The sequence below is a fragment of the Trachypithecus francoisi genome, unplaced genomic scaffold (genome assembly GCF_009764315.1).
Source record: "Trachypithecus francoisi isolate TF-2019V2 unplaced genomic scaffold, Tfra_2.0 Lachesis_group8, whole genome shotgun sequence".
In the NCBI taxonomy this organism is placed as follows: domain Eukaryota; kingdom Metazoa; phylum Chordata; class Mammalia; order Primates; family Cercopithecidae; genus Trachypithecus; species Trachypithecus francoisi.
The window spans coordinates 7,603,890-7,619,288 of NW_022681473.1; the positions used below are offsets into that span (position 1 = coordinate 7,603,890).

General features: G+C 50.7%; 1 protein-coding gene and 1 pseudogene across 1 annotated transcript; one reads left to right on the top strand and one right to left on the bottom strand.

Annotated features, from left to right (window-relative positions):
- Positions 1-285: 285 nt before the first annotated feature.
- Positions 286-11,440, bottom strand: LOC117081737 (RNA-binding protein 14-like). Its single transcript, XM_033208059.1, is given in 7 exon segments — positions 286-1,166; positions 1,939-2,692; positions 2,695-2,940; positions 2,943-3,110; positions 3,113-3,169; positions 3,172-3,399; positions 10,825-11,440. Coding segments are annotated over 7 exon segments (1,998 nt in total). The 5' UTR covers positions 11,162-11,440; the 3' UTR covers positions 286-958.
- Positions 11,441-12,794: 1,354 nt separating this feature from the next.
- LOC117081929 lies at positions 12,795-12,877 on the top strand (annotated as a pseudogene).
- The last annotated feature ends 2,522 nt before the right edge of the window (positions 12,878-15,399 follow it).

Genomic DNA, 15,399 nt, shown 5'->3' on the forward strand with positions numbered 1-15,399 from the left:
AGGAAAATGGGCATTATTTACTGCATTTTGGTGTGACTAACTCAAGTTGAGGGCTGAGGACCAGGCCGCTTGCTCTGGACTCCAGTCTGAAAGATGGCAGGCTAGCAGGACGACGATAAGCTAAATCCTTCTGGGCCACAGGGCAATCCTTCTAATTCCCACATTCAAACCCCTTTCCTCACCAGTCCTGGGTTCTCTGACTGCCTTCCCTTTAGCTATCATGTATTCCTGGATGTCAAATTGGCTGCTTTGACACTGAATGCAATCAAGACAATGACAACCAGGTTTCCAAACTGCAAATTGCCCCAAGTTTTATTTGTAGTCCATACAAAAGGGAAAAAAAATTAAGGTTTTCTAACACCACCTACTTGGGGAGATGGGGAAGTGGGACTGTGCCGCTCACCATCAGCTAGAACATTAGTGGTCAGCAGGGACTTGGATACATGCCAACTGACTGTCCCAACAGGAACTCAGTCTCAACAGTCTACAGAGGGACAGTCAGGGTACCCTGGACTGCTGGCACAGCTTGGCGCATAGGAAATGGTTAAGCTAACCCTTTCCTGGCCTCCTTCCCATCTAAAAAGAAAAAGGCGCCGGCGACCTCAGCTGCAGGTTGCTTCCCCATCCAGATGACCTTAAATATCGCGCACAAAAATAAAAAGGAGCCAGGAAAAAAATAAAAACATAAAAGAAATTCCCATTCTGGGGAGACGGGAGGCAGGGTAGAGGGAAAACCGCAGATCTAGAGCCAGTAGCAAGATTTGCTGCTGAGGCGAAGGAACAAAGTAGGTTACTGCCGAACACTCAAAGGATCATCTCCTGGGGAAGGCCCACATGGTAGAGGGGATGAAAAACCACAACCAGGAAAGGTATGGGCCAGAGTAGTTATAACCTGGATCTGTAACCCTACCACCTCTTTTCTCCCTCCCGCCCTGTGGTACCCCATCCCAGGATGGCCCTACATGCGGCGCTGGTAGCCAGAGTGCATCTGAGCCGCCCGCAGGTAATCATTATAGGAGCCCGAATAGCGTGCGTAATCAGAATGGGCATCGGGCAGGCGACGGTAATCCAGCGAGGACTTTGTCGGCGAGCGGCGGAACGAAAGCTGCGACTCTGATAAACGGCGGTAATCAGAGAGCTCGGCTAAACGCCGGTCGGAACCATACCTAGTCGAGAGAAGAAGACAGTTGGTGAATGAGACAATTGAGGGGAGGACTCCAGGTGGGCACTGGGGAGATGCCAATGGGGAAAGGGAGGGTGTGATCACACTGGTCTCCAAGAGATTGGTCTCCTTTAGTCAGAAGGCTCATCACCCTATCCAGGCCAAAAAAATCAAGCCTGGCTTCAACTCAGTGGGAAACCAAACCCTCCACTGAAGTCCTCCCCTCTGAACTGGCCAAGGTCTACATTCCCACACCACAGCAAACTATCTCCACCCCTGGGCCCTGCAGAGAAAGACCTTGGTTGTTTATCAACAGAACGGCGGATGAAAGCAAGGTCCCCAACTTCCCAGAGTGGACGCACCTCATAAACTTGCCTTTAGCCAGTGAGTGCCAAAGGGACTACTCTTTAACCCCCATCCCTGCCAAAGCCAGGACAACCACGTAGTAGGCTTAAGGATCCTTGAGACAGTGGGAAAGGATATGGGCCACAGTCCTGCAGGCAGTAGCTCCAATGACACTTGGGCTAGCCTAGACAGGTGACAGTGTGCCTGGTCTGACTAGCAGGTACCACCCCAGGCTGAACACTATGCTCCACCTGAACCCTGGTGACCAGAGAAGTTCACTGACACTGCTCCCCTCGGCCTCTGGACATCCCACAGAAATAGAGAAGAGAAGACCGAGGGAGGGGCCGATGCCTCCAATTTCCCTCCCATGCCAACCTCAGCCCCTTGCCCTAAGCCCCAGCTGGGGGCAGAGGCGGGGGGGCATACAGTACCTTTTCGACATGGCGACAGCCTTTTTGTAGGGATCGTCGTAGCTGGCCCGGGGTGGGGAGAGGCGGGTACGCTCATAGGGCGGCGGGGTGCTGTTGGCGTTGGCAACGGCCCCCTGGGACATGGACAGGTAGGCTGCAGACGGCTGACCTGCCCCATCGTAGGCATTGCCTGGCTGACCGCGGTAGGAGGCAGCAGCCTGGGGATGCTGCTGGGCAGCATAGGAAGCAGCCAATGAGGCTGACGACTGAGTGCGGTAAGGAGCTGCCAGGGTGGCAGAAGGTTGGGCCCCGTAGGCTGCTGCGGCACCATAGGAGCCAGTGGCCGCAGCAGCCGACTGAGCCCCATAGGAGCCTGAGAGGCCCATGGATGCTTGGGCCCCGTAACTATTCAGCTGGGTCTGGACAACCGGCTGGGCCCCATAAGAGCCAGCCATTGGGGTAGTGGCTTGTGCGGCATAGGCTGCTGGCTGGCTGGCATAGGCAGCAGCTGTAGCTGGCTGCGCCACATAGGCAGCTGGTTGGGAAGAGTAGGAAGCAGCCTGCTGTGCAGCATATGGGGCAGACTGGGCATTGTAAGAGGCCGAGGGCTGGGCATTGTAAGAAGCTGCCTGGGCTCCATAAGCTAGTGAGGAGGCTGCAGACTGGGCCCCATAGGAGGCTGCCTGAGCCCCGTAGGAGCCTAAGGAGGAAGCTGCTCCCTGGGTGTTGTAGGAAGAAGCAGCTGCACGAACCCCATAGGAAGAGGCAGCCTGGCGCCGTAAGAGGATGGTTGGTTACCATAGGAGGCAAGGGAGGAACCCTGAGCCCCATAGGAGTTGAGCGAAGAAGCCGCAGCTGCCTGACCCCCATAGGAGGAAAGGGCCGAGGCCGAGGGCTGGGCTCCACCATAGGGGCCGAGTGAAGAAGCTGCAGCAGACTGGGAGCTAGGACTAGCCAGCTGGCCCCTGTATGGAGCCCCAAGGGAGACAGAGGGCTGAGCGCGGTAAGAGGCTGCCTGGCTGTCATGGGCTGAGTCCGATAGCCAACACCCAAAGAGGCAGAAGGCTGGGCCCTGTAGGCAGCTCCCAGTGACACTGACGGCTGGGCCCGGTAGGTAGCTGGCTGGGCCGTCAGAGGAGCCACATAAGAGGCTCGGGGAGGTGAACGGCGCAGAGGGCTGCGGTCGCGACCAAGAAGGGTGGTGTGGGCTGACGGGCTTGCCCATCAAAGCCACCAGTGCTGTTGCCAAAAGCTGCTGGTAGTCGAAGGTGGCAGAGAAGCCACCAGTTCCAGGGAAGGCCGTATCCCCAGCCCCTGGTTTCTTGGTCTTGTCCCCAGACTGGACAGCCAGGCCAGGCCCCTTCTTCTGACCCTTGGTGGAGAGTTCCACGTTGATGCGCTTGCCCTTCACTTCTTTGCCGTTGAGCTGCGCGATTGCGGCTTTGGCATCTGCTTCCTTCTCCATGTGAACAAACGCGTAGTCTGATAAAGCAGCAGACAGAGGGTTAGCAATTAGGGGGGCAGGGCATGCTACCTGATGGGTCCCAAATTGGACACACAACAGCACCCAGCTGTTGCCAGCTACCTCCACGGCCTCCAAACCCTCTCCAGGAGTGTGTCATAAAATGTAGCTCCCATATAACAAAGCTTCTGACTGTCCCAAGCAGTCATCTTTGCCTACAGCCTTCTTCCCATTCTCCCCTTTACAAACCCTGCCACCTCACCCAACTTCCTGGTGAGAGAAGGAGCAGAGATGAACTGCAACACAGGATAAAACTCTTCACCATCTCCTGTAAGTACAAACCAGCAGAACAAAATGCAGAAAGGGTTCCTAGATCACTCAATTCTTCAGTGTTCTCAACCCAAGCTCACCGAACAGCTTTGAGGCCTAGCTCACTGTTGAAGCCTAACTCTCAAACACTGGAAACGACCACTCACGTTTTGGTATGACCCATCTCTCAGCCCATGTCCAATTAAGGCAAGAGAGTTAGACTGCAATAAGCAAGCAGTTCACAACATTGTTCCAATATGATCTCTCTTGCTTTTTCACAGTACTTCCCAAGTTTTCAAGGCACTCTCAGGTACGGGAGGACCTCATTTGGGCCTCACAATCCTGTGAGGTAGGCAGGGCAAAGAATCATTATCTCCATTTAACAGATGGACACACATACATGCTCAGAGTTTTTACATGGCTTGCCCCACTCAAAGTGTGTTAAGAGTCAGGACCAGAATCACAGCTCTTCCGATGTCCCTTTGCTACACAATCTATCCCTGAGAAGTCAAGGTATGAAGCAGGACCATGTCATATGACTAAAACTTAAGGCTTAGAAGCAGAGAAGATGGACCCTGTGTAAGCCAACGAGGTATGGGAATAGAAACTAAGCCTAGTGGCTGAGTTTATGCCCAATCCCCCTGTCCCAGACCACATTACATCCTCCACTGTTTCCTCTTTAAGGGACAGAGGTATACCTTACACCTTGGGCTTCTGTTCACAGAGCAGACTGCTTACAGGAAATATCTGTTTTCTCACCTATAAGGCATGAAGCTGCAATTACTGCAGCTAACAGGCTCTGCTAAGCAGGTTAACCCTGCAGCTCTCATTATGATCTGAGTAAGCTGTGGTAGGGTAGGAGAAGACAGGATGTTGGTCTCAAAGTTATATACTTATCCACCACACAGAAGGATAAAACTTCAGGTAGTGAAGGAGTGGAGAGAAATTCTCAAGTCCACACTCACAAAGCACAATAGCACAGGCAGAATCTGAACGAGAGAACCCTGCCCCTAGGAAATAGGGTTCTGAGCTTAGCTCCATTCTCGACCTGTGGCTACTCTCAGATAGCATCCAAGTACCAGGATGCTATCTGTCACATCAGTTTAAGAAACAAAGAGCTACCTGGATGACAATACTAAGATAAGAAACATTCTTAATAATCTCCAAACAAGGGTCCTCATTTTTAGAAACTTTCGTACTGGGATGCCCATCTAGCTGCTCCTACAGAACAAGTCATTTCCCTGGATTTGAAGACAATGACACAAACCTCAGGATAATGGGAAAAAAATACAATCAATAAGTAGAAGTCAGAAGCGTGGCATAGCACAAAAGTGATCCTTAATTAAGAATTCAATGGTCTCAGTTCCAGATACAGGTATCACTGACTTGTTATCTTAGGAAACTTACCATTTAGGCAGGTGCGGTGGCTCATGAGATCAGGAGTTCAAGACCAGCATGACCAATGTGGTGAAACCCCGTCTCTCCTAAAAATACAAAAATTAGCCAGGTGTGGTGGTGCACACCTGTAATCCCAGCTACTCGGGAAGCTGAGGCAGGAGAATCACTTAAACCTGGGAGGTGGAGGTTGCAGTGAGCCGAGATGGCACCACCGTACTCCAGCCTGGGTGACACCGCAAGACTCCATTTCAAAAAAAAAAAAAGAAAAAGAAAAAAAAGAAAAGAAACTGGCCAAGCACGGTGGCTCATGCGTGTAATCCCAACACTTTAGGAAGTCCAGATGGGTGGATCACCTGAGGTCAGGAGTTCAAGACCAGCCTGGCCAACATGGTGAAACCAAGTCTCTACTAAAAATACAAAAATTACCTGGGTGTGGTGGCAGTCACCTGTAATCCCAGCTACTCGGGAGGCTGAGGAAAGAGAACCACTTGAACCCAGGAGAAAGAGGAGGTTGTAGTAAGCCAAGATCATGCCACTGCACTCCAGCCTGGGTGACAAGAGCAAAACTCTGTCTCAAAAAAAAATAAACTTACCACTTATTTCCTCCAACAAATCTATCCTACCTACCTCAAAGTTAAGAGGTTCAAGAGAAAAGACAAAAGTGCCCTGTAAGACATAAACAGCTACAGAATAAGGAATTATGACTATTCAAACCTAGAAATAACCAGAGGTGTATTTCCCTATAGAATATTATCTTTCATCTCAAGCAAAACACAATGCCACACAAACCTAGAACCTGGCAGAGATGATAAAAGAACAAAATGAGGCCAGGCACAGTGGCTCACGCCAAATCTCGGCACTTTGGGAAGCCGAGGCAGGCGGACCATCTGAGGTCAGGAGTTCAAGACCAGCCTGACCAACACGGTGAAACTCCGTCTTTACTAAAAATACAAAATTAGCCACCTGTGGTGGCATGTGCCTGTAATCCCAGCTGCTCAGGAGGCTAAGGCAGGAGAATCACTTGAACCCAGGAGGCAGCGGTTGCAGTGAGTCAAGATCACACCACTGCACTCCAGCCTGGGCAAAAAGGGTGAAACTCCATCTCAAAAAGAAAAAAGAATTACCACAACTCTGTCCTCAACACTCCCATGGCCGGAGCCTTATCTACTACTTGGGAAAAACTACGTGTTTCTTTCGGCCTAGCCATAAGGCACTAAAGTTGTCCTGTGATCTCTCATCTCCACTTTGGGTAGAGTAAGCTAAAAAACAAAAAACTAAAAACTAGCACGTGGCCTAAGAGCCCTTTAAAAGCAGAGGCTGGGCCAGGCATGGTGGCTCCCTCCTGTAATCCTAATACTTTGAGAGACTGAGGTGGAAGGATGGCTTGAGCTCAGGAGGTCAAGGCTACAGTGAGCCACAATCATGCCACTGCACTCTGGCCTGAGCAACAAAGCGAGACCCTATCTCTAAAAGAATGAATAAGTATTTTTAAAAATTTTTACATTAAAAATAAAAGCAGAGGCTGAGGTAATCCTTGGAAATGGCAAAACCACCTGGAGATGGCAAGCAGAAAGACCCAAAGTGGAAAGGAAGCAGAGTTGCTGGAGCTCATAGGCACTTGTTCGGGGGAGGGGCCTCCAGACATTCTGAGGTAATATTAAGGAACGATTCTAATAGTCCAGATAATTCCATCCACAAATTCCTGACACTAGAATAAGACAAAAACTTCCACGGGCTTACAAGAGCATTTGGACATCCCATTGTCTGTTTCCCTCCTTAGGTGGTTTTCATCCAGACCAAGTGGTGAAAATTGAAAACTGAGGTGTCACAATGTATAATTCAAATGACTGCCCAGATGAGTTGCATAACTGATCAAAACATTTTAAAATCCAGGCCAGGCATGGTGGCTCATGCCTGTAATCCCAATACTTTGGGAGGCCTAGGCAGGCAGATCACCTGAGGTTAGGAGTTCGAGACCAGCCTGGCCAACATAGTGAAACCCTGTCTGCACTAAAAATTCAAAAATTAGTCAAGTGTGGTGGCCTGTAGTCCCAGCTACTTGAGAGGCTGAGGCAGGAGAACTGCTTGAACCCAGGAGGCAGAGGCTGCAGTGAGCTGAGATCTCGCCACTGCACTCCAGCCTGGACAACAGAACGAGAGACTCTGTCTCAAAAAATAATATATAAATAATATAAAAATAAGTACGAAATTTTAAAATCCATCTGATACAATTATAACCAAACTGTATCAGGAAGTTTCTAAGCCTGATATTGGAGGAGAAAGTGTGAATAGGTGGCCCAGCTAACTCAACCACATCCAATAGTGATACGCCCTATCACAGTAAGCGGCAAAGCACAGACCTAGCTATATTAAAGATGTCCTGAAACCCAGGTACTCCTAAGACCATTAAAACCAGAGATCTGAAAAATTCCAGGAACCTTGTTGCCTGGAGATCTAATTCAAGGAAACTCTGAAGGAAATCACTGCATTGGGACTATCAAGTAATGTTTTACAGAGATCTCCAAATGGTCTGGTGGCGTCAAAAGTCCTCCAGTACATGGCCGGGCGCGGTGGCTCAAGCCTGTAATCCCAGCACTTTGGGAGGCCGAGACGGGCGGATCACAAGGTCAGGAGATCGAGACCATCCTGGCGAACACAGTGAAACCCCGTCTCCACTAAAAATACAAAAAACTAGCCGGGCGAGTGGCGGGCGCCTGTAGTCCCAGTTACTTGGGAGGCTGAGGCAGGAGAATGGCGGGAACCCGGGAGGCGGAGCTTGCAGTGAGCTGAGATCCAGCCACTGCACTCCAGCCTGGGCGACAGAGCAAGACTCCGCCTCAAAAAAAAAAAAAAAAAGAAGTCCTCCAGTACCAAAATTAAATGAATCCAGAAAAATAAGTTCTCCTGTCTTAAGACTAAAAATCTTAAACTTGAGGGCCAGGCACAGTGGCTCACACCTGTAATCCCAGCACTTTGGGAGGCCAAGGCGGGCGGATCACAAGGTCAGGAAATGGAGACCATCCTGGCTAACACGGTGAAACTCCGTCTCTACTAAAAATACAAAAATTAGCTGGGCGTAGTGGCAGGCGCCTGTAGTCCCAGCGACTCCGTAGTCCCATCGACTTGGGAGGCTGAGGCAGAAAGGCGTGAACCCGGGAGGCGGAGCTTGCAGTGAGCTGAGGTCTCCCACTGCATTCCAGCCTGGGCGACAAAGCGAGACTCCATCTCAAAAAAAAAAAAAAAAAAAAGAAAAAATCTTAAACTTCAAACTACAGAGTTCTGTATAGGAAGAAGAAACAGTCACTCACAAAAATGAAGAGGAGATATTTTCCTCTTTGGTCTTTCAGATCTCCCCACAAGTCTGTACACGTTTCCGGAAGCTGTTCATCTTTGAACACCTAATAGGAGGAAACTGTGGGGTGGTTACAATCCACTGTTGCTATTGAGATTTCTGTTCTACAAATCCTATCTAAGCTCCTAGAGTAACCAAGCAACTATGTTGTTTTTTTTTCCTGTGAAAGAAAACAGAGCTGGTTGTCCTATGCAACACCAAGCTTCTGTGCTTTTCAAAGCCCTGTCAGCCAACACGAGGAGACTCAATCAAATGACCACTCCTAGCACAAGAAATGAACACACTCTTTAGAGAGCCAGTCGCTTCTACTACACTCCCAACTTTCAACCCTCACTTTCCGTCATCACAAATAGATAGAAAGACATCAGTAGAGAACATGATGTTCAAATCTTTCCCGCAGTCTCTTACATCGAAGTATATCAGGAGCTCTGTTACACAACATAACTGCAAATAGTTGACCACCACTCCCTGAGTAAGTCAGTGCATTTCTGCCAAATGTTTACAAAGGAACAAAATGCACAAAACTCTCTCTAACTCTCACAAGGAGTCAGCCAGGAGTTCTAAAAATTCATGGGCAGTTATGCTCTTCACCCCCACTGTCACTTGGTGCTGGGTCCCAAGCAAATTCAGGCAAATTTTTGGCATTCTCTACCACCCGAAAGCAAGCAAGGAGCTTGAGTTCCAGGGAGACTGTCCCTTCAGATGTTTGACTCTAGACTCTCAATCTAGTAGCCACCCTACCTAACAACCACAAAAGAAACTTGGTAAGTCAATTAAACACAAAACTCTCATGAGACTCATATACCCCATCGTTTTGCTGGACAAGTACCCAATCTGAGACCCTCCCCCACTCTTTTACTCTAAACAAAAGCAAAAATCCATGCACCATACAGCCTGCCTCAGAGCACCCAGCAGGAAAGCCCGATTCCGGATAGTCGTGGACGTGTATAACCTGAGTTGAGGAAAATAGAATGCAGTATTAATGCAGAACAAGGACTTGTTCCTAGAAGTGGACACTATGACCCTTTATATTTCCCCCACTTAAAGGACTAGGAATGGCCCCAAAGATGTGCCTTTCCAGGACAGCAAATGAAGTATCTCGGTGGGATAAATAAGCACTTGCACCTACATTTATTTCCTATCCCTGAAACTTCTCACACAGGGTATGAGCAGGTATGAACCCACCAGGAGTAGGGCATCAGATACTCCCAGGCTGCATCCTCCAAGATGACAGGGCAAAGTTAGCTCTGATCTGTTCCCAAGTGGAGCAGAGGCTGGCCACATACACAAGGGCTGTCCTACCAAACCTTGCCAATGTAAAAGAGCTTAAGGAATAAAAACTCAGGCTATGAAAAAGTCAACTGGGTCCCTAGTCAGGCTTAAATTATGGTGACAGATTTTTCTCGAAGAAAAGGCAATAGGGATCTGCCCTGAGGATTAGACTACTCAAGCAATGACTACTACTGATTCAATAAATCGTGTTTAGCCTCTGTTTAATGAAGACCTCTCACAGACCCCTCCCCAGGACCCCCTCAGCCAGAGTATGCCCCCTTGCAAAGTCACCAAGCTTATGAAAGAAAGACACTGCCCTAGGGCACTGGCTTGGCACGTAAAGACTACGCAGAAGGGGCCTTCATAAAACAAACTTTCTTGCACATGCAAAAGGCTGGGGTTTCCAGTTGACAAATGTAAAATCGAGCCCAAAGAAAAATCCCAGGTTTGAGGGAGGAGGAAAGCACAGAGCTGCCACGCCTAACCTACCTAATATTGAAAGGCCAAAGTGATTCGGAAGGGGCCCCTCTCGTACCCACGTGTAATTGTGCCCGTGAGTAGACCCATGCCAGACAAGACTAACAGACCCCAGCCCGAGAAACGTCCAAGGGCCCCGTTACCTTCCGCTTGAGCACATTCATCGGGAGGGAACAGGAGGGCGGCCTTGGGGGCGTCAGCCCCCACCTTTTCCCTCTTCCCTTGCTCTGACCGACGTCTGGAGAGGAAGTGGGGAAGTGGAGAAATCTTCCCCGCTTCATGATCCGGCTTGTGCCCGTCACTTCCCAATTTCCGCTGGGTGCCAGGCCCAGGAGACCAGGAGAAGGCGCGCCCCCGGTACACTCGCAAGGCTCTCAGGCGCGTCCCCGGCCCCGTAGCTTGGCTCGCAGTGGCCGCCGCACCCACCCAGAGCCGCTTCCTCCTACTTGGTGGACGGTTCCTGGACCGCAGGGGAGGAGGGTGGCTCTACCCAACGCGCCCCCAACACCTCCGGCCTGCTCCCGCGCACTTCCCAACCCCTCCCAACCGCGCAGTGACCGACCCCCGGGTAAGGGGCGTGGCTAACAGGCAGAGTGCCCCGAGCGCGCCCCCGCCCCCGAGCGCGCCTCCGCGTTACCTTTCACCACGTCACACTCGATGACGCGTCCGCGGCGCTCGAAGAGGCTGCGCAGTTCCTGGCTCGTGCATGCAGCCGACACATTGCCCACGAAAATCTTCCAAGTATTAAGAGGCCTTGGGCGCGACATCTCCACCACGAGCGCGCGCCCCGGCCGCAGCTCGTGGCCGTGCAGGGCTTCGATGGCGCGCAGCGCGCCCGCGTTCTCGCGCATGTGCACGAAGGCGAACTGTTTCATGACGGCGCAGCTCATGACCGTGCCGTAGGGCGCAAAGAGGGCTGCCAGCTCCTCTGGAGTCGTATCCGCCCCGTCGACGTTGCCCACGAATATCTTCATTTTGTCGCCGCAGCCGCCTTCCCGGAGAGCCGGGACGTCTCCTCCAGCGATAGGAAAGACGTCCGAACGAGCGGCAGTCCTCCCCAGGAATGGCTGGCGACCGAGAACCCCGCCGCGCAGGCGCCCTGGCCTAGCCAATGGGGACCCGCATCCCGCGCGTCCAACGGCCAATCAGAAACGCTAAGGGAAGATGCACTCAAGCACAGCCAATCCCAGAGGACCTAGAGCCCGCTCGTTAGCTGAGGGGGTGGGAAAGGGACGACCAACCGCCACAGCCCGTGGCGGGGGGAGGGTTGGGAGGGAGAGGGAGGGCTGAAGAGAGGAGAACGCGCGCGAGCGGCCCCGGCGGCAAAGAGGCCTAGTCTGTGAGGCGGCCTCTGGCCCGGGTGGGGCTGGGACCGGCGGGCTCCTAGGAAAAACTTTATTCAATTGGAAGTCAGGGCTCCTCCCATTCTGGAAGCCCTGTCCAAACCTGCGCCTGGAGGTGGCCGCGTGAGTGTACAGGGGAAGGCCGGGCCTGGCGGGAGAAACCAGGACAGGCGCCTTGAGTCGGCAAACGGCTCCCGGGACTGTGCTGGGCACCGCGAGGGGACTTGAGGCAGGCCCCGGAGAAGCCCTCATGCCATTAATTCATTCTTTGGAAACATTCCCTGGAGTTGCTGAGGTCCTGGCAGACGGTGAAAAATCAAAGGCCTCTGCCCTGATGGAATTCCCAATCAAGAAATAATGGAATGACGCTACTGTATGCTTGAAGGTTTTCACAATAAACAGTTTAATAAATGAGAAAACCAATTCTGGAAGAAGCAAAAGTTGAGCCTTATTAAAAAAAATTTTAGTCCGGGAGCGGTGGCTCACGCCTGTAATTCCAGCATTTTGGGAGGCCAATGTAGGCCAATCACCTGAGGTCAGGAGTTCAGGACCTGGCCAACATGGTGAAACCCCCTCTCTACTAAAAATACAAAATTAGCCAGGTGTGGTGGCGCATGCGTGTAATCCCAGCTACTTGGGAGGCTGAGGCAGGAGAATCGCTTGAACCCGGGAGGCGGAGCTTGCAGTGAGCTGAGATCAGGCCACTGCACCCCAGCCTGGGCGACACAGTGAGACTCCGTCTCAAAAATTTTTTTAAACAGTTTTGAATATGTAAATAAGATTGTTGCATGACAGACATACATCAAAAACATAGACGTGACAAACTCAGGGAAATATTTGCTTGCGTGTTCAGTTAATAGCACCTACCATGTGGACACCACCAAGAATATAGCACTGAACAACGAAAAAAAATGACAGAAATCCCAACCTTCTTGGATCTTATGGTGGGGAGAGACAGACAAGAAATAATAAAACATAAGCGTGTTAGATGGTGATGAGGACTTGGAGTAATCAAGGGAACTAAGCCATCCTCTGAGGGAAGATCATGCCAGCCAGAAAGTACAAGTCGAAGAGTGCTGGGGCAGAAGCAAATCTGGCTGGTTCCAGGAAGAGTCAAGAGCCGGTATGGCCTAGGCGCAGTGGTTCACACCTGTAATCCCAGCACTTTGGGAGACCAAGGCAGGCGGATCACCTGAGGTCAGGAGTTCAAGACCAGCCTGACCAACATGGCAAAACCCTGTCTCTACTGAAATTACAAAACATTAGCTTTGCACAGTGGCAGTATCATAGCCAATGAGGTTTATCTGAGGTGCGATTATTGCTAATTGAAAACAAAACATAAGCCGTGAGTGATGACTGGCACCTGTCCCAGCTACTCAGGAGGCTGAGGCACTAGAATCACTTGAACCTGGGAGGTGGAGGTTGCAGTGGGCTGAGATCACACCACTGCACTCCATCCTGGGTGACAAAGCAGGACTCCATCTCAAAAAAAAGAAAAAAAAAAAGCCCAATATGACCAGAGCCTGGAACAGAGAGCAGAATAGGGGAGTGGGAGTTATACAGCACAAGGCCATTGAAATGGCATGTGCTTGGGCCAGGCGAGTGGCTCATGCCTGTAATTTCAGCACTTTGGGAGGCCGAGGCGGGCAGATCATGAGGTCAGGAGATCGAGACCATCCTGGCTAACACGGTGAAACCCCATCTCTACTAAAAACACACACAAAAAAATTAGCCGGGCATGGTGGCGAGTGCCTGTAGTCCCAGCTACTTAGGAGGCTGAGGCAGGAGAATGGCCGGAACCCTGGAGGCGGAGCTTGCAGTGAGCCGAGATTGCACCACTGCACTCCAGCCTGGGTGACAGAGCGAGACTCTGTCTCCAAAAAAAAAAAAAAAAAAAGGAAAAGAAAGAAAAGGGGGCAGTACTCTGGTATCTCCCGAAATCTAAACTGCTGGTAGTATTCCCAGAACAGGATAACAGCAAACTCCTAGCTACCCAGTAAGCATAGCCATTTTATTTATTTATTTATTTATTTTTGAGACAGTTTCACTCTTGTCACCCTGGTTCTCGGCTCACTGCAGCCTCTGCCTCCTGGGTTCAAGCGATTTTCCCTGCCTCAGCCTCCCGAGTAGCTGCAACTACAGGCGTGCACACCACCACACCCAGCTAATTTTTGCATTTTTAGTAGGGGTTTCACTATGTTGGCCAGGCTGGTCCTGAACTCCTGACCTCATGATTCGCCTGTCTCGGCCTCCTAAAATGCTGGGATTACAGGTGGGAGTCACCCCGCCCAGTGGGTGGGGTCTCACCTTAACACAGTGAGACCCATAGGTGCTTTTAATTTTTCTAGTAGCCACATTTTAAAAGGTGAAAAGAAACAGGTAAAACTAATTTTAGGCTGGGTGTGGTGGCTCATGCCTGTAATCCCAGCACTTTGGGAGGCTAAGGCAGGGAGATGGCTTCAGCCCAGGAGGTTGGGGCCAGCCTGGACAACATGACAAAAACCCATCTCTAAAAAAATTTAAAAATTTAGCTGGCAGCCAGGTGGGGTGGCTCACGCCTGTAACCCCAGCACTTTGAGAGGCCAAAGTGCGCAGATTGCCTGAGGTCAGAAGTTCGAGACCAGCCTGGCCAACATGGTGAAACCCCATCTCTACTAAAAATACAAAAAATTAGCTGGGTGTAGTGGCGTGCGTCTGTAATCCCAGCTACTCAGGAGGCTGAGGCAGGAGAATTGCTTGAACTGAGGAGGCGGAGGTTGCAGTGAGCTGAGATAGTGGCTGCTGCACTCCAGCCCAGGTAACAGAGTAACACTCCATCTCAAAAAATACATACGTGTGTGTGTGTGTGTGTGTGTGTAGATATCTGCAGGTGGTAGTGCACCTGTAGTCCTAGCTACTTGAGAGGCTGAGGGAGAAGGAATCACCTTGAGCCCAGGATTTTAAGCTTATAGTGAGCTGTAATGGTGCCACTGCACTCTAACCTGGGCAAAAGAGTGAAACTCTGTTTCTAAATACATAAATTAATTAAATAGATGTAAAGAATCTTGCCAAACTTCACAGACCTGGCAAATCAGAATGCTGGGGCTTGAATAAGGATCTGACTCCTTGACCTGGAATAATGGAAAGAGCATTACATTAGCCCTAGTTCAGTTTTATGGTCCAGGTGGGCAACCCTCTTCCCTCCTCCAGCCCTCAGTGAGTTTCTCATCTGTAAAGTGTCTAGCTTGGCTTAGCTGATCTCAAAGTTTGCAGGTTTTTTCTTTGTTGTTGTTTGTTTGTTTGTTTTTTTGGAAACGGAGTCTCGCTCTGTCGCCCAGTCCGGAGTAGTGATGAAATCATGGCTCACTGCAGCCTGGACTTTCCAGGCTGGTCTTGAATTCCTGACCTCGTGATCTGCCCGGCTCAGCCTCCCAAAGTGCTGGGATTACAGGCATGAACCACTGTGCCCAGCCACCCCCAGATAATTTTTTAATTTTTACTTTGTAGAGACGGGGGTCGATTTGTTGCCCTGGCTGCTCTCGAACTCCTGGCCTCAAGTGATCCTCCAGAATCAGCCTCCCAATGTGATAGGATTACAGGCATGACCCACCACACCCAGCTAGATTCTTTACATCTATGAGTATCACCTTTTTTTTTTCTCTTTTTTTTTTTTTTTTTGAGACGGAGTCTTGCTCTGTCACCCAGGCTGGAGTGCAGTGGCCGGATCTCAGCTCACTGCAAGCTCCGCCTCCCGGGTTCACGCTATTCTCCTGCCTCAGCCTCCGGTGTAGCTGGGACTACAGGCGCCCACCACCTCGCCCGGCTAGTTTTTTTGTATTTTTTAGTAGAGACGGGGTTTCACCGTGTTAGCCAGGATGGTCTCGATCTCC